Here is a 19,741-nt window from a genome sequence, read left to right on the forward strand (position 1 = left end):
AAAATGGGGTCATTTGGGGGGGTTTTGTACTGCCCTGCCATTTTAGCACCTCAAGAAATGAGATAGGCAGTCGTAAACTAAAAGCTGCGTAAATTCCAGAAAACGTACCTTAGTTTGTAGATGTGACAACTTTTGCGCAAACCAATAAATATACAATTTTTGACTTTTTTTTTACCAAAGACATGTGGCTGAATACATTTTGGCCTAAATGTATGACTAAAATTGAGTTTATTGGATTTTTCTAATAACAAAAAGTAGAAAATATCATTTTTTTTTTAAATTTGCGGTCTTTTTACGTTTATATCGCAAAAAATAAAAATCGCAGAGGCAATCAAATACCATCAAAAGAAAGCTCTATTTGTGGGAAGAAAAGGACGCAAATTTTGTTTGGGTACAACATTGCATGACCGCGCAATTACCAGTTAAAGCAGCGCAGTGCCAAATTGTAAAAAGACCTCTGGTCATTTACCAGCAAAATGGTCCGGTCTGAAGGTGGTTAAATTGATGGTTTGACAAGGCATGTGGTTTACTATTCAGGAGTGCGGCAGGTGTAATAGTTGATTGTAGGTCATCTATTTCCTCAGGAATGCCACGGATGTGTAGATTCGATCTTCCAGCTGAGTTTGGAGTGTAGAACAATCCTCTTTAAAGCTGGAGTAAACCCAGTTTCAAAAAACACTTACATTCCCGGCATGCCGGAAATGCTAACTTTCACATTGGTTGTGCTCTCAACCAAACTTTCAAACCATCCAATAGCTGGTTTCATAACTGATCACATGTGCAGCATTATGGAAGTTGAAGAATCATTATAGGCCAAGATGGCAGCTTCCTTGACTGAAAACGATAGAAGGGTTTACTTCCACTTTAAGGGATTCTACTTCCTCTGTATAAGCAGTGGTAGAGATGTCAAACTCATCTACTCTAGTATAGTTGTGCATCTACCTACCTCACGAATCTCCAGTGTTAGTTTGTCAGTAATAGCATCTGAGGTATTTTGTAAAGCTTTATCTAATACAAAACATCAAGGTTATGTGGACTTTACACGTTACAGAGACTCTAGCCATATCTGTTGAGGTCACCCTTTAGCAGCAGTCTGTCACTTACAGAAGATTGTCTCTCTTCATGATAATGAAAGAATTGTTAATTTTTAGGCAGACAAGCTGTGACGCTTCAACCACTCTCCAGAATAACCCTCCTTGTTTTTACAATAACACACACTGAATGCATGTTAGTGACAGTTGGGAGTTTGTTGCCTCAGACAACAATCATTCTTTCTATGGGGCATCAACCACAGCAGACAGACTCAGAAACAGGCTTGGAATACATAACTGGCCAGATAACATTTCTTGTTTGTAAATGACAAGGTGCCATTGGACCTTTATGACCAAATCTGGCCGTAGCTTTTAGATTTAGGGCCAGGTCATGTGGACCACCTTCCCCTACAGTGTGATTTTTACAAATGCAGCTACTTGTGGCCAGTATATGTAGCCGCTTGTGTGGTGGGAAGCGGCGGTTACATCTCCTGTGTCTGCTCGGCTCCTCAGGCTTCCTCCGCCGTGTCTCCAATAGGATCACCTAAGGCTGACCTGCCTGCTGATTGGCAGGGAGGAACGTTGGCATGAAAATAGCGAAAATTCATTTGCTATGCCACACAACAGGGAAGGATTAGGACACAGTGCTTTCCCCCCCAAAGCCCACCCTATTTTGAAGCCTATTAGAGCCTCTGGCTATAATCACGTGCTTCAAAATACACACCGTATGCAGCCTTCCCCAGTGTGCCCCTCTGCAGCCTTGCAATGTGCATCTGTAGCCTTCCCCAGTGTCTGCCTGCATCCTTGCTCAAAATTGCAGCATGTTTGGGTTTTGAATTTGCCGCAGCCGAGATATTTGTCTCCTCTCGCCGCCGACATAGGCCGAGCCCAGCTGAGTGCACTGTGTACTCGGCTGCTCGGCTCTGCTCGCAGTCATGCACCCGTCCCGGGTCTTGTGATAGACACAACACCGGGCCAATGGCGGGACGTAAAGGCTAGGAGGCAGGACTGGGCATCACTTCAAATTTCTGGCCCCCACTTTCCTTTTCTGAAGCACAGTGCCGGGTATTATAGTGTGGGCAGACAGAGGGTAAGGGCGGTACGGAGAGGAGCAGATCGAGCCCTCTCTCTGTGTGTATGTGTGTGTGTGTGTGTGTGTGTGTGTGTGTGTCGAATTGTTAGTGCTGGCTTTGGGCAGTGTGAAAGAGTATAAACAGACACTCTCGGCTTAGACAACTGCAGCTAGCAACCCTGCTGGAAGCCATAGTCCGGTCTGAATAATGTGTCCAGGTTTCAGGCTGTTTGAAACCCGGACACATGATTCCAAAACCAAACTGTTCGGGTGAATCCTGGACAGGTGGCAAAACTAAGTGCTATCAGTATGAGCCAAGCAATCAAGAAAATCACTCATGTGACCACCCGACCACTGCCGATTCTGAAAGCTGGGTCGATCCGGTCTAAGCTCCCCCATCCTCCCCATCCAAACGCCCCCGTTGAAGGGGCACTGCTGCAAAAGACAAGACTGAACCTTCCTTCATATCGAGACACCTCCCCGGGAATGAGACTCAATGAGAACATGCCAATCACATGAGACCAAAAACACAAAAACATTGATGATTCGCCAAAATCAAAAGTGGGAGGACAATCCGCAAAAACCAATTAGAGCTCAGCCTCAAATCACATGCTTTTTAAAAGTTTACTGACCTAATGGACACCCATTAGTCTGGCGCCCCGCCACAAACACATATGAACGAATATGAACTGTTTTCATTAAAAAAAATTTAAATAAATTATAAAAACTGTTAGTCAATCACATACAGTATATTATCATGTTGGCAGACTGCCACTGGTAACAACAGGCTTCCTAATGGGGAAGTAAAACGATTATACTTAGGACTTCTGGTATAGGACCCCTATTGAAGGGGTTTTGAATATTCCAACCAAGCCTGGTAAGAAGCATTTGCATTCTACTGCTTTTTATAGAGATTTGCTGTCCAGTAATATGAATTATAACAATATAGTAGCAAAAAAATATATATATATAAAATTATGAATGGGTTCTTCCATCTACACAGTTGAGATGGATAGAGGAATCCTCCCCCACTCTGTTATCGTATTAGAACAGCGGGACGCCTTCGTAGTCAGAATACACCAATCAGCACAGAGGGCAACTGTCTGCATGCGCTGATCGAATTAAAAATTTTCAACATTCTTGTTTTAGAAAAGCTGATCCCTGGATCTATTTCTCTTGAGCAGGAACAGCCATAAATTTATTAAAATTTGTCCAGTCCTTGCTGAACTGGCCACTTTTCACTCCATCTATGGTCCTCTTAAATGCTTCTGGACCACCCACTGTACATTTACTGCGGCAGGGCGGCCCGACTCTGCGAAACAGCGTACCTCTACGTTGTTTCCTCCTCAGGGTCTGGGGCGCATGCTAGTGATTGGACACAGCGGGAGTCAATCAGCAGGTCCGGCGGCCACCAGGATCCATTGATGGTCCACTGGAGAGGCAGAACGGCAGTCTATCAGAGAGGAAGAGAGAGATCTTGTGTTCCTCCTAATCAGGAACACAGATCCCCTGATGTTAACCCCTTCCCTGCCAGTGTCATTTATACAGTGATATATTTTTTATTTTTTTAGCACTGATCACTGTATTGGTGCAACTGGTCCCCAAAAAGTGGCACTTAGTGTTCAATTTGTCCACTGCATTGTTGCAGTCCCACTTAAGAATCGCTGATCACCGCCATTACTAGTAAAAATAAAAATGCCATAAAAATATCCCATGGTTTGTAGACTGTAACTTCTGTGCAAACCAATCAATATACACTTATTGGAATTTAACAAAAATATGTAGCAGAATACACATTGGCCTAAAGTGATGAAGATATCAGATTTTTATAGCAGAAAGTAAAAAATATAGTGTTTTTTTTTTTTCCCCCTAAAATTGTTGTTCGCGCGAAACCCCCCCCCCCCCAAAAAAAAAAAAAAAACGCAGAGGTGATCAAATATCACCAAAAGAAAGCTCTATTTGTGGGGAAAAAAATAAATATCAATTTTGTTTGGGTACAGCGTCGCACAACTGCACAACTGTCAGTTAAATCAACGCAGTGCTGTATCGTAAAAAAATGGCCTGGTCATTAACCTCTTGCTTACTGGGCACCTAAGCCCCCTTCCTGCCCAGACCAATTTTCAGCTTTCAGCGCTCTCACTCTTTGAATGACAATTGCGTGGTCATATTACACTGTACCCAATTAAATTTTTATAATTTTTTTCACACAAATAGAGCTTTCTTTTGGTGGTATTTAATCACTGCTGGGTTTTTTATTTTTTTGCTAAAAAAAAAAAAAAAAAAAGACCAAAAAAAAGGAAAAAAAAGTTTAATAGTTTGTTAAAAATGTTTTGAATTTTTTCTCCTTCATTGATGTCTGCTTATGGGCACTGATGGGCTGCACTGATGTGCATTGATAGGTGGCACTGTTGGCCAAAGGTAGGTGGCACTGGCAGGTAGCACTGGTGGGCACAGATGAGACAGCTGCAGCTGTCCCAATGTCCCTCTGACAGAAGCCGGTGATTTTTAATTTTTTTTGTTGTTGTTTGTTTTTACCTTCATGCTGACAGCAGGAGGGGAAAAAAACAATTATTATTATTATACAGGATTTATATAGCGCCGACAGTTTACGCAGCGCGTTACAACATTAGGGCAGACGTTACAATACAATTCAAGACAGGGAGAATCAGAGGGCCCTGCTCACTAGAGCTTAGAATTACCGATCTTCTGTTTACATCACGTGAACAACTGTCATTGGCTGACAGCTGATCACGTGGTAAGGGGCCGGGATCTGTGATCAGCCAAGTCTCAGACTCCGTGATCACAGAGCATTCCGCGCACAGGCAGGGTACACCCTGAATATGGGTATAACATGTTACAAAAGGTGAACTAATACTTTAATACCAATATATTGGATTAGTTAAGTCTCATTTAAATTAATTTAATATTAAACTGAAACATTTGCATATATTACTGACATTGCCTTCTTTAGGGCTCATTCAGCTGGGCAGCTAGAGGTGTCAGGGTTCATTCAGATGGGTAGCTATCAGTGGCAGGGCTCATTCAGATAGACAGCTAGAGATGGGCATCTAGAATGGGCAGGGCTCACTGAGATGGGTATTTAGAATGGGCAGGGCTCACTCAGATGGGCAGCTAGAGGTGGCAGGGCTCACTCAGATGGGCAGCTAGAGGTGGCAGGGCTCATCCAGATGGGCAGCTAGAGGTGGCAGGGCTCATCCAGATGGGCAGCTAGAGGTGGCAGGGCTCATCCAGATGGGCAGCTAGAGGTGGCAGGGCTCATCCAGATGGGCAGCTAGAGGTGGCAGGGCTCATCCAGATGGGCAGCTAGAGGTGGCAGGGCTCATTAAGATGGGCAGCTAGAGGTGGCAGGGCTCATTAAGATCGGCAGCTAGAGGTGGTAGGGCTCATTAAGATGCAGCAGCAATCCCTGCTGTGGCCACATACAAACTGAAGCTGTGTCCAGTTTGTCTGCAGCCAGAACTACCATCTCGACACAAACTTTCTGTGTTCAGGGACGGGCAGAGCCCATACCTCCCAATTTTTCGAGATGGGAATGAGGGACACCTATCAGCAAAAGTATGCAGTCATTGGACACACTCCTTGCCATGCCACCCTTAAAGGAGAATTGTACAAAAAAAAACTCTTTTTGATTTATATAAAATGCACTTTTTATCTACAACTATATAGATCAGACCAAAATGAGGGACAGAGGGACATTGCTCCAAATCAGGTACAGTCCCTCGAAATCAGGGACAGTTGGGAGCTATGGCAGAGCCCCTAATCGCATGTAGCTGATCAGACTAGCAGTTATAAGAGAACAATGATGGCACCAACCATTAATTGTACAGAGTACAAGTCTTGGGAAGCTGGTTTACACACAGGGTACATGGAGGAAGATTCTGTCCAGCGGATGCCAGTGTGAATGGGCCCTCATCAATCACTGGAAACCCTTCCTGACCTCTATGCCTGTTCTAGAATAGAATAAACTACTGGACATTGGCTCCTGTGGGCCAGTGAGCAGCTGCTGCAGGGGAGAGGAGCTAGGCTATGGGAGACAACAGAGTTATAGTTTAGCACTCGCTAAAGCTGCTGGATAAGTAGCAGAAAGAGGGGAAGGTAAAAATTTTAGATAGATAGATATAGTTAGGCTTTTCTTCCACTTTAAGAATTAATTTTCCTGATATTTGTTTTTCTTAACTCCTTGGCACCGACGTCACACAAATATGGGACCACACTGGACTGCGCTTTTTCCATAGGGTAAAAAAATTTGCATTCCTCCCTATGTGCTGGAAGCGCGGCATACAATGTGCTCCCAGCACAGTGTCTGGGGTCTCACCGTGAGCCCCGGGCCCCGTGCTAACAACTGGGACCCAGAAATTGAGATTCCGGGTCACTTGATCACTGATTGGCTATCACAGTGGTCAGTCACTGTGAAGCTTGCACCCGTGTTTTCTGTCTCTGTGAATGGACGAGAAACATACATTGTATTTTGTGTATTGTGTGTAGAAAAAAAATTAAAAATAATATTGTATAAATAATAAACTGTTCTGGACTGCCCACTGCACCTTCGCTGCAGCAGGGCAGCTCGACTGCATGAAACAACGTACCTGTGCGTTGTTCCAGCTTCGTGGTCTGGGGTGCACACAGGTGCCTCTAGCGACCTGCTCCCTCTGTGATTGGACACAGCGGAAGCCAATCAGCGGGTCTGGTGGCCGTGATGGCCGCCGGTCACCCATAATCGTTCAGGGGAATGACAGAACGGCAGTCTGCCTATGTAAACAAGGCAGACCGTCGTTTTGTCACAGGAGGGAGAAAGATCCTGATTAGTAGGAATCACAGAACACCAATCTCTCTTCGTCTAGTGTCGGCATCCCCCCACACAGAAAGCACACATAGGGAACACATTTAACCCTTTGATTGCCCCTGATGTTAGTCCCTTCCCTGCCAGTGTCATTTATACAGGGATCAGTGTATTATTTTAGCACTGATCCCTGTATTGGTGTCACTGGTCCCCAAAAAGTGTCACTTCCTGTCCAATTTGCCTGATGCAATGTTGCACTCGCTAAAAATCGTTGATCGCCGCCATTACTAGTAATAAATAAATAGATAAAAAAAAGTCCCTAAATCTATCCCATAGTTTGTAGGTGCTTAACGTTTGTGCAAACCAATCAATATATGCTAATTGGGATTTTTTTATACCAAAATGATGTAACATTATGTAAATTGTGTAACAGGATACATACTGGCCTTAAAGAGGAAGCCCCGCAAATACTGCAGCTGCTGACTTTTAAAATAAGGACACTTACCTGTCCAGGGCACCCGCGATGTCAACACCCGAGACCGAACCGTCCCTCGGTCCTCAGATGCTGCCACCACCATCTTCAGTAAGGGAATCAGGATTGCGGCTTCACTTCCCAATTCCCTACTGTGCATGTGCAAGTTGCGCTGCGCATTCCGAATGGTCCCTGCTCTCTCTGGGACCCGTGTGTCCCCCAGTAGACAGTGTGGTGGGACGGGAAGGGACATGACTCCCATGGGAGTCTATGCCTGCAAGTGGATGCAAATACCTATCTTAGACAGGTATCTGCACCCCCCTCCCCCCTGAAAGGTGCCAAATGTGACACCGGCGGGGGGTGAGGGTTCCAGAGGTTCCATTTTTGTGTGAACCTTTGCTTTAATTGAAGAAGAAAATTTTGACTTTTTACATTTTTTTTATTGGATATGTTTTATAGCTAAAAGTAAAAAAATACTTTTTTTTTTTCATTTTTCTTTCCCCAAAATTGTTGCTCTTTTTCTGTTTATAGTGCAAAAAATAAAAACTGCAGTGGTGATCAAATACTACCAAAAGAAAGCTCTATTTGTGGGGGGGGAAGGTAAATTTTTGCATGGGTACAACATCGCAAGAACGTGCAATGGTCAGTTAAATAACGCAGTGCCGTATCGCAAAAAATGGCCTGGTGATTAAGGGGGTAAATCCTTCCAGGGCTGAAGTTGTTAAAAAATATTTTTTATTTTTCAAAAAATACCTCGATCAAGGTTTGATCTAGGTCCGTGCCAGGGTAGTGTTTGGGTCAGAGTCAGTATTTAATGGACAGTTTTCTTTTTTAAATTAGTATCAGTTAGTGTTAGTGTCTTAGTGTTTTACCTAGGGTAAAAAAATAAATAAAAATGTGCACTGTACTACGGGTACAAACAAAAAATGACATACACATGTGTGTCGTTGTGATCGTTAGGAGCAGGAGAATTTATTGTAGGTTGTTCTTTGGTAGTAGGTTACAGTAGCAACAAGAAATATACAGCTACATTTTTTTTTTTTTTTAACTATTTCAGGCCAGATCTCAGATCCATTCACTGGGAGCCCAGATGCCCTTCCTAAAAGCCGCAGATGGTGTCAGAGAGGGCATCTGGGCTCCCAGTGAGTGGATCTGAGATCCAATTGAGCAAGGGCCCCCTGAGTAAGGGCAGTCGCTGGTTCTCTGGAAAGCCTTCAATTGTTCATGTGTGGTGGGTGGGTCCATATGGCTTTATGGACTTTTCTATGGGACTTTTTTTTTTTTTCTATGGAATTTTTTAGTTTGATTATTTCTTTATTGATATATGCACTTTATTGTACAGCATTTGCATCTTATTTGTAAGTATTTACACATTTTTAGTGCTGCACTTTGTTTATATAGATTCCTATACTAGTGTATGTATTATTGTTACTGTACCCTTTAAGTGATTTTGTACTATTCTATGTGATCCTACTCGTAGGGCTCCCCTGCTTACTTTGTCTATTTTATTTTAATAACCTAATAAAAACAAACAATAACCTTATGAATGCTATTCCCAAACCAGAAAAATGCAACAGAAAACACTTCCACAGTCTCCAAAAATCTCAGAGATCTATAAGAAGAAAATAAATTCTAACCTCAAACGTGGGGTTGTCCAGGCCATCAATGTCTTTCTCCATCTCTCTGCAGGTGATATTGGTGTCTATTCTGGTGAACTGCTGATTATTTGCCCCAATGACAGGTGAACCCAACCAAAGATTAATTCCTTCTGTGCTCAGATCAGGTATCGGCTCTGTGTGCCTTCTATTACCCAACACCAGTCAATAAGTAATAGAACAAGGAAACTATTTGTAAAGGTTAGGGATGAGGAAGCTCTGGGAGATATTACGCTCCATGCATTGCAGGGACATCCCTTTATTGTCCGGATCTTTTACCTGTTACAGAAAAAATCTGCAGAGACTCTCCTGTTAAAACAGAAAACATTTCCTTTTGCTAATAGGGATTTATTTTTTCTGTACAATGCCTGATCCACTCCCAATATCTGTTAAGATGACCATGCACTATACAATCTGATTGTGCAATCTCCTTTAGATCTACCAACAACTATGTAATGTTGGACCATTTAAAGCAGAGTTCCACCAGTTACATTTTGTACTCCTTACCATCCAGCACTAAACTGTACACTTGTAACGAATTGGCTTTTTTTTTTTTGGTGGATCACTTACTGTATTTTAGGATTTTTAATTTTCCACTACCTCCTGTGTGGCCGTGGCCCCACGCATCAGCAGCTGCAGCAGCGCATGCACACAGGGGATTCTCGGCTGGAAGCCCGGCAGACGCCGGACCCTGCCGGTAAGAAATCTCCCACACGCATGCGCGGGAGTGATGATATCGTGGCTCAAGCCACTCGCAGCGCCAGAGACGCAATACCCGGAAGAAACGCAGAGGGAACGTGTCAGCTCCCTCGGCGTGGATCGGGCCAGATGTCGGGGCCTCATTCTAAGGTAAGTATTTCATAATGAGCTAGTATGCGGTGCATGAATTGGGGCTAATCTGAGGTGTGAGCGTACAGGATGTTAATTTCTCACTACTAAAGTATGTAGCCAATGGTTTGCTACTATAGTTATTCTAGTTGAACAGTTTGTTCCTTGTTATTTCAAATGAGTTTGGCTCCCTCTAGTGGCTGCTGGACTGTGATAAGATGTTTCATTATCCCTTGAGAAGGAATGCAGCAAAGTATTGTGGGAGATCTAGTTTGAAGGAGGTAGTGACTCTGTTAGCTGGATCAGCGCTGAACTACAAGATAGACAATGCAAAGTGCACATCACTGCCTGCTGGGAGGAGAAATAAAAGGACCTGCACAGCCTAGTTTTAGCCTCTCTGGACGCCATTCAACACCTGCCAACAGGAGATCTGTGTGAGACCAGGAGTGAGAGACTGCCGGCTATACAGTGGAGAGCCGGATCGCCCACTTCTGAGGGATCTCGGAGTACAGCCTTGCTATCCTAGCAAGCGGACCGGCCTGCACTTCAGAGCAACTGTAAGCCCTGCACTTCAGCCCATTCGGAGTTGCAGCACGGCGCGACAGCACCATCTTCACCAGACGGAGACACCAGGAGGGGATTATGGACTGAGCCTCCCAGCTATTGGAGTCTATAGTGGTGAGAGGGCACCTGCCCATTCCAGTACAAAGTACAGTATTGCTGAGTGAGTTATTTTCTTCAGACTGCTGTTGAGACTTGTAGTTCCACGGAGGTGAATCTACTTCTTCACAGGCATCATACTGCTGGACTTTGGGCCCTTCATTGTGTTCAATTACTTATTTTAGTAAACTTTTATAAATGGTTCAGTGATATTATGTGAGTTTCTCATTGCTGACATCACATTGCAGAATTGAACCCAAGGTGTCAGAGGATCGGCAGAGTGGGGGTAGCCAGTGGGGTATAGAGTCAATCTGCAGCTCTCACAGAGGTACCGCTACAAGTAGTTTACAGCATTTACTTACTTTTTTGTAATTAAATTGGAACGCTCGATTTTCTTTGATTTTTCGGCACGCTGTGCCGAAAAGGTTGCCTACCCCTGGGCTAGGCTGTGCAGTATATTTGATCATTGTTTGTACAACTGCAGAGGAAAAAATAACCCACACATCATAGAAATGAGGCTTATAAATAATTGTCATGTAAACTGAATCAGTGAATGTTGGAATTTGATTTTCCTGGGAGTGCCTTATGTTTGACATACAGAGAATTTGGTTGCCCGGTTGCATGTTTCACAAGGTGCCAAATCATCCACATAACACCAAGCCATGGGCATTGAGCAGTGTCACTGCATTGTACAGTACTGAGGAAACACACCACTGAGAAACGTGGAAAAGTGTCCCCAGAAAAAGAACGCATGGGCGCAACAGAGCCGACCCTTTTTGGTTCCTACGTTTTGTTGACCAGGCCTTTTTCTGACATTTACAAGTAACAATCATTTTTATTTTGCTAGAAAATTACTTGGAACCGCCAAACATTATATATTATATTTTTAAGCAGACACATTAGAGAAAAAAATGGCGGTCGTTGCAGTTTTTTTTATGTCACACGTTTTCTACGCAGCAGTCTTCAAATGCAATTTGGGAAAAATTAACTTTAACCACTTGCATACTGGGCACTTAAACCCCCCTCCTGCCCAGACCAATTTTCAGCTTTCAGCGCTGATGCACTTTGAATGACAATTGCGCGGCCATACAATACTGTACCCAAATGAAATTTTTATCATTTTCTTCCCACAAATAGAGCTTTCTTTTGGTGGTATTTAATTATAGCTGGGAGTTTTATTTTTTGCTAAACAAACAAAAAAAGATGCAAAAAAAATAAAAAAATCATGTTTAATAGTTTGTTATAAAATTTTGCAAACAGGTCATTTTTCTCCTTCATTGAAATGCGCTGATGAGGCGGCACTGGTGGGCACTGATAGGCAGAACTTGTGGGCACTGATAGGCGGCACTGGTGGGCACTGATAGGCACAGATAAGGTGGCACAAATAAGGCAGTACTGATGGGCACAGATAAGGCGGCACTGATGGGCAAAGATGGGCACAGATAAGATGGCACTGATAGGTGGCACGGATGGGTGGCACTAAAGGGCACTGATGGGTACCACTGATAGATGGGACTGATGGGCACTGATAGGTGACTCTGATAGGTGGCACTGCTGGGCACTGATGGGCACTGGTAGATGACACTGATGGGCACGGATATGTGGCACTGAGGTGCAGCACTTTTGTTGAGGCAGATTGTGGGCACTGATAGGTGGCACTGTGGGCACTGATAGGTGGCACTGTGGGCACTAATAGGTGGCACTGTGGGCACTGATGTAGGGCACTGTGGGCACTGATGTATGGCACTGATGTATGGCACTATGGACACTGATGGGTGGCACTGCTGGGTGGCACTTTTTTAGCATCTGGGTGGTACTGGCAGGGGACAGGTGGGCACTGATAAGCTGGCCGTGATCTGGGGACTGATGTCCCGATCACGGCCGCCGGTGATCTGCTTTTTTTTTTTCTCCAATTGCCGGCTCTGTTTTGTCACATGATCAGCTGTCATTGGCTGACAGCTGATCACGTGGTAAGGGCTCGGGATCGACCCCTTACTCGGATCCGTGATCAGGCGAGTCTCATAGACTCGCCGATCACAGAGCGCGCCGCGCGCACCCCTCAGGGGGCGCGCAGGCCGCTCGTGCACGGGACGACGTCAATAGACGTTGTCCCGGCAAAGCAGGTCCGCGCTGTAGCAGTCATTTGGCTATAGCGCGGATCTCTAGAGGTTAAAGAATAAAAAAATATATTTATACCCAGTTTTTGTGTATAATATGAAAGATGATGTTATGCTGAGTAAATAGATACCAAACATGTGATACTTTATAATTGCGCACGCTCATGGAATGGCGCCAAATTATAGTACTTAAAAATCTCTATAGACGACACTTTAAAAATTTCTACAGGTTACCAGTTTAAAGAGGGATTCCGCCTACAAAAAAAATACTAAAAGCCAGCAGCTATAAATACTACAGCTGCTGACTTTTAATAAATGGACACTCACCTGTCCCGGGTTCCAGCGATGCCGAGGCCGATCGATCGCTCGGCCCTCGGCTGCTGCCGCCACCATTCTAGGTGAGGGAATCAGGAAGTGAAGCGAATCGGCTTCACTTCCCAGTTCCCTACTGCGCATGCGCGAGTCACGCAGCGCAATAGGAATTGTCCGCGCTGTCTCTGAGACCCGTGTTTGTCCCAGCAGACAGCGCGGCAGGACAGGAAATGGCGTAGACTCCCACGGGAGTCTATGCCCGGAAGTGGGTGTAAATACCTGTCTTTGACAGGTATCTCCACCCCCCTACCCCCTGAAAGGTGCCAATTGTGACACCGGAGGGGGGGAGGGTTCCGATCAGCGGAGGTTCCACTTTAGGGTGGAACCCCGCTTTAAAGTTACACAAGAGGTCTGGAACTAGAATTATCGCTCTCGCTCAGACGTTCGCTGCAATACCTCACACGTGTGGTGCGAACACTATTTAAATATGAGATGTTTTAAATGTTTTTTTATTACTTTTTTTACACTGTTTGACATATTATTATTTTTTCTGATCACTTTTATTGCTATCACAAGGAATGTAAACATCCCTTGCGATAACAATACAGCATGATAGGTCCCCTTTATGGAGAAATCTGGGGTTTAAAAGACGCCAAATCTCTTCTCTACCCTTAAAAGCAAAAGATCAAATAAATATTTTTTGATCTTTTGCTTTAAAAAAAAAAAAGGCCTTGCTTACATGTGGAAGGAGCCGGAAGTGACATCATGACATCGCTCTGGTCCTCCTAGGGCAGTGGTCATCAACCCTGTCCTCAGGGCCCACTAACAGGCCAGGTTTTATGTATTACCTTAGGGAGATGCAGACTAGAATACGGCAATCACTGAGCAGCAAATTATATCACCTGTGATGTATTTCACTTATCTTGCAAACCTGGCCTGTTAGTGGGCCCTGAGGACAGGGTTGATGACCACTGTCCTAGGGCATAGAGATGAACAGAGACAAGCTTTCCTTTGCTCATCTTTGTGCCCAGTGCTGGATCGGAATGGAAAGTTGTGGGAGGGAGGGGGAATGACTCTCCTGACGCTTCTAAAAGTGACCAAGCAGCAAATCCAAATGATACCGGGGTTATGGCATCTAGCTGCAGCCATATTTTGATAGTAGGGAAATCGCATGATCATTTTGACCATGAGATTTCCCTGCAGTTCCTGCAGACACAAATGCTTCAGAATGAATAGCAGCCCTGCACATTTTCACTGTGAATAGGAGAATCTCGGTGATGCCCACAGCCACACACATAGGGTGTGAACCTAGCTTATAACCTGGGAGGCTGATTGGTTACTATGCACACAGCTTCTGTGTGCACCAGTTTTAGTAAATCTCCCTCAGTGTCCAAAATCCAACCAACTGAACAATCTTTCTCCTTCACTTGTTAGTGATAAAAAATAAACGTGTCCAATTCAAAATAGCTCAGTGCAATCACCATTTGCTGTCCTCCACTGTATAAGTGGACATACACTCACCAATTAAAAATGCCAATCTTTTTCAAGAATGCCATCAGTGCTTGAGAGCTATAAAATGTTGATCCACATCTCTGGCTTGCAACCCACCTTCAATTATCAAGGCGTTCAATTCCTATTCATTAGTAAATGGATATGTAGCACCCTCTAGTGTGTGCTACTACTAGTGGCAATATAGGAAAATTTACTCTGACTTAAAGTGAAAGTTCTGGCAGAACCAAATCTATCTAAGCCCTTGTACACACGGTTGGACATTCCGATGGACAATGTCCGATAGGACCGTGTTGTCGGATAATCCGACAGTGTGTGGGCTCCATCGACAGACCAAGTTTTCCAGCTGGGCTATAACATTTTCCCACAACATGATCCGATCGGACTTTGTCCGATCATGTGTAGAGAATTCCGATCGGACAAAGTGCCACGCATGCTCAGATCGAATTCCTAGACCAAAGCTATTGGCTACTAGCCTGAACGTAGTCCCGTCCTAATGAAATACCGTCATCACGTTAAGTACGATCGGATTTTATGCAACAGTTGCGGACAAAATCCGACGGATTTGGTTGTCAGAATGTCCGACTGTGTGTACAAGGGCTAACCCTGTAAAGATAAAATCACTGTACTTATCTATTCTGCAGACGATCCGGTCACAGCTTAAGCTGTCAGCGTGGTGGCAGGTGTAAGAGAGGCAGCCGACAATGGAAGCCCCCTAATAAGTCTATGGGTGACGTCACTTCCCAGTTGTTTTTGATCCTCTCCTGCACACAGCATCCGCCACTGGAAAACCAGAGTTGATCGGCTGCAGAATAGGAAAGTACAGCAATTTTTCCTTTACAGGGTTAGATACATTAGGTTTAGAGTTAGTTCGTTTTTCACGACAATGTACGTCGGCACAATGGCACCGCTGGGCAAATGGGCGTACAGGTACGTCTCCATTAAATCGCGGCATTATGGGCGCACGTGTGCCATGTACTCCGTGACCGTGCCCGCGGGTCCGCCGGGGCTCACCCTCGTGTCATGGAGCAGACGAACTGGGAGATGCCTTTGTAAACAAGGTATTTTCCCGTTCTGCCTAGTGACATGACAGGGATCTACTGCTCCCTGTGATCGGGAGCAATGATCGCTGCCATGTCAGTGGAAGTCCACCCCCCCCCCCCACAGTTAGAACACCTCCCTAGGACACACTTAACCCCTTCATTGCCTACTAGAGTTTAACACATTCCCTGCCAGTGTCATTTACACAGTAATCACAAAAAAGATCGGACACCGGTAACTAAATACATATATCTATGCAATGTCATTCATAAGCTCATGGATAGCTTTGCATTTCTATATTATATATACCATCACTTCACGGTAAATGCTCCCTTAGGGCCATGGACGTTATGCCATAGGCACTGTCTGCCCCTTTATAATATGTTCTTTAGATTTGTTTTTTATTTTTGGTCTTTTGTGCTTTCTTTTTTTCATTGTTAGCCCCACAAAGCTGCCAGAATTAAGTCTCTACTACCTAGTAGGTGGATACCCAATTTGGAATGTACTTTGTTCTATTACCTCTAGTTTTGGCGCCCGCTTGTGCCCCCCTCCTGCACAGTTGCTTCATCTATTTTTTTCCTTATTGGAATTATTTTGCATGTATGTATACCTCTTTGGATGTTTTGGATTGTTATGTGATGGCTAATATTGATATTGCTGTCTACTCTCTACCATTATGACATGTCCTTTTTATCTTTTATAGTTAAAAACACATCGCGACTATACTTACTCCTATCCTATACCCCTGAAGGTGTTTAACCAGAAACGCATCAGATACCGGGGATTATCATTCACCGGAGAGTATTATCTTATTGTCATACTGTTCATGTAAATTGTTGTTTTTTTTTTTTTTGTATGTAAACCCATTTTGTTGGTTTTTTTAATCATCAATAATTTTTTTAATTTTTTTAATCAGTGCATTTTTATAGCACAGACCGCTGTATAAATGACAATGGTCCCAAAATGGTGTCAAAAGGGTCTGATGCGTCCGCCATAATTTCACAGTCACGATTAAAAAAATTAAAATTGGAGATTGCCGCCATTACTAATAAAAAAAAAAAAATTACTAAAAATGCTATAAATCTATCCCCTATTTTGTAGACGCTATAACTTTTGTGCAAACCAATCAATATACGCTTATTGCAATTTATTTTATTTTTTTTACCAAAAATATGTAGAAGAATACATATCGGCCTAAACTGAGAAAGAAATGTTTTTTTTTAATTTATTTATTATAGCAAATTGCGCAGTTGTCAGTTAAAGCGAGTATCGCAAAAAGTGCTCTGGTCAGGAAGGGGGGTAAATTCTTCCAGGGCTGAAGTGGTTAAAGCCGTGAGTCTTAATTGGGCGAGTTTTAATAGAGTTCACTCATCCTGGCAAATCTCTGGTGCCTCCCCCTGTTTCTAGGACATTGGAGAATGTTCTAGCGCTAGTGGGTGGAGGCTAGGTGGGGCTACTATAAATATTTATAGGACCTCAGCCAATCCCCAGAAGTGGGCTGGCAGGGGGACTGAGAAAATTCCATAGATAGACATGGGCCATGCCGGAAGGGGAATCAGGGGGAAGATAGAGAAGCAGTGCTGAGGAGAGGCTGTCGGTGGCCCTTGAGGTAACCCTGCCGGAAAGGGGTTTTACCTCGCGCTGGAGCTTGGGATAGCTGGCCTGGAAGGATTCCACTGGATTAATGCCAGTAGAGGCAGCAGGAGTGAGCAAGCAGAGACAGTGAGTAATATCAGCACAGTGCATGGACAACACAAGAGGGAGAGACTGTCAGCTGTAGCAGTGCCCTCTGAAGACAGCCATGTGCTTAAAGTGGAGCTTCAGCCCCACCCCTCCCCCAGCCAAAAAATGTAAAGTTAGCAGCTACAAAATACTGTAGCTGCTGACTTTTAAAATTAGGACACTTACCTGTCCAGGCATCTCGCAAAGTCAGCACCCAGCCGATTTTTAGATTGGCTCTCGAGTGCTACCGCCGCCATTCCTTGTAAGGAAAACCAGCAGTAAAACCTTGCAGCTCCACAGGCATCTCCCTACTGCACATGCGCGAAGCGCGCCTTGCGCTTTGTGAATCGCCTGGCCGCGAGTGAAGGGGGGGAGACTTCCGGGGGACCTTGCCGCGGCGAGATTAATTGGAAGTGGGGACAGGTACCTGTCAAACTGGTACCTTCCCCCCTGAAAGGTGCTAAATGTGGCAGCGGATGGCAGGGGGAGGGGGGAGCAAACTAGCAGAGCTTCCCCTTTTGGGTGGAGCTCCGCTTTAAGTCTTTATCATTGCCCTAAGGGAATCTCCATGGAAGTGTGCCAGTCGGGAAGGACTGGAGAAGCAAGAAGCCAGGTGGGCTGGTATCTTCTGCTGTAGTATAACTGGGCTCAGGATCTACAGGAAGGCAAAGGGAGATGCTGTTCACCCCACATTGCAATATTTAATCCACAAAGGGACAGGTGCTTCCAGCCTGTAATGGGCAGTTGCTGAATTAACACTAAAGACTGTAAGTTCCCCTAGAGTAATCAGCAGGAGCTGTACATGTGAACCAAGTTTGTGCAGGAGGAAGGAAGAAGAGGACTTTGTGTAAGTAGGGTGGAAGTTGTCCCCTTTTCTCATAGTTCTGGACAGGGCCGTCTTAATAGCATCATGGGCCCCTGGGCAAAGTAATGCTCTGGGGCCCCTACAATGGAGACAGTGCAGGTAAACAGACATCAAGTAGGTAGGAGGCAGATAAAGCGGAGCTTCCCCTTTTAGTTGGAGCTCCGCATTAACTACATGAACAATCATTGTGTACAGCAAAGAAACAGTGGGAAAATACTACATAAAGTAACAAAGCTGTCCTGTGCATATAATATATCGGCTAGATTGATGCCACCCCAGCACTATGGCCCCTCTACACCCTAGATATCCCCCCAGCACTCTGACCCCTCTACGCCCCAGATATCCCCCAGCACTCTGACCCCCTCTACGCCCCAGATATCCCCCCAGCACTCTGACCCCCTCTACGCCCCAGATATCCCCCCAGCACTCTGACCCCTCTACGCCCCAGATATCCCCCCAGCACTCTGACCCCCTCTACGCCCCAGATATCCCCCCAGCACTCTGACCCCTCTACATCCCAGATATCCTCCCAGAACTCGGACTCCCTCTACATCCCAGATATCCCCCCAAGCACTCTGACCCCTCTACACCCTAGATATCCCCCCCGCACTGTTACCATGTACCATAAGATAACCCTTGTATTGTGACCCTATTACATCCCTGATACCCCCTACACAGTGAGCTCTCTACATCCCTGATACCTCTAGCACTAAAGCCACCCCAAGCATTGCTACCCCCTATATACCCCAGATCCCCCTTAGCATTGGTTTCCCCTCATATACTCTTGATATCCCCCAGCACCATTATTGCATCCATGTAGTACCCCTTTTCCAGTGAAGATACGGTGCATGTAATCTTTTGGCTATGTGCGCATCTCCAGCACTGGACTTGCCTATACCAATCAAGCAGGCAGAAGGAGGGGCGGAGGAGGGATCATCTCTCCGGGCATTCCAAGCCCTTCGGTGCAAATAGTGCTGGGCAGCTGGGCTCACCATGACACCATCCACAATTCTACTTCCGCAGGTTGGCTCTCAGTGCTGCCGACTCAGCAGCTCCCACTCTAGCTCCTGCCCCTCAGCCTTCGAGTCCCAAGCATTCAAGCTGCATGGGGCGGGGTCAGAACATTACTGGTACTCCAGTCCTGCCCCTCCCTGCTGGCTGTGAAATGGGTATCGTTCTGCACAGCACGGCATACCGCTGCCAGCCTGACTCCCCTGTGTATCCATCACTCTGTGCCATCATGGGGCCCCCCAATTTTGGGGCAGTGTGGGCTCAAAGACCAACTGCTTTGGGGAAAGTGCCGGGGCCCCTCATGCAGCTGGGGCCCCTGGGCAGTGCCCAGGTGTGCCCACTCATTAAGCCAGCCTGGTTCTGCACATTTTTCAAGTTGGGCATCCCATAATTCCCTACCCCAACCAAGTTATCAACATCTAATAAAACATAAAATAAAAAAAAGCCAAAGGACTGTTTTCTGTGTTGGAATCAATGAAAGAAATGCTGTGTGCCTGGACGTGTAGCAGTGGGGAATCCTAATTTAGCAGCTCCTACGTGGGTTTTGCTATATTCATATGGGAAAAGAGGCCACACATAGTGTGACACCGTCAAAAATAAACCATTCATTTATTTAGCAACATACCATAAACTCACATTTTTCAT

The 19,741-nt window shown here is 45.1% G+C and overlaps 1 protein-coding gene across 2 annotated transcripts in view; it reads right to left on the minus strand.

Annotated features, from left to right (window-relative positions):
* The window catches only part of LOC143960515 (solute carrier family 23 member 1-like), a 113,192-nt gene that overhangs the window by 72,717 nt on the left and 20,734 nt on the right, over window positions 1-19,741 (minus strand). Inside the window, exon 1 of one of the 2 annotated variants that reach the window (XM_077469194.1) lies at window positions 9,014-9,190. The exons of the other annotated variant lie outside the window; for it this stretch is intronic. Coding sequence (XP_077325320.1) covers window positions 9,014-9,055 — 42 coding nt within the window. The 5' untranslated portion in view covers window positions 9,056-9,190. Of the gene's footprint in view, window positions 1-9,013; window positions 9,191-19,741 lie in introns of those variants that run through there. 2 annotated transcript variants of the gene reach the window in all.

Source organism: Lithobates pipiens, unplaced genomic scaffold (assembly GCF_037356315.1).
Source record: "Lithobates pipiens isolate NorthernLeopardFrog02 unplaced genomic scaffold, aLitPip1_a1.2 Scaffold_8, whole genome shotgun sequence".
Classification (NCBI taxonomy): domain Eukaryota; kingdom Metazoa; phylum Chordata; class Amphibia; order Anura; family Ranidae; genus Lithobates; species Lithobates pipiens.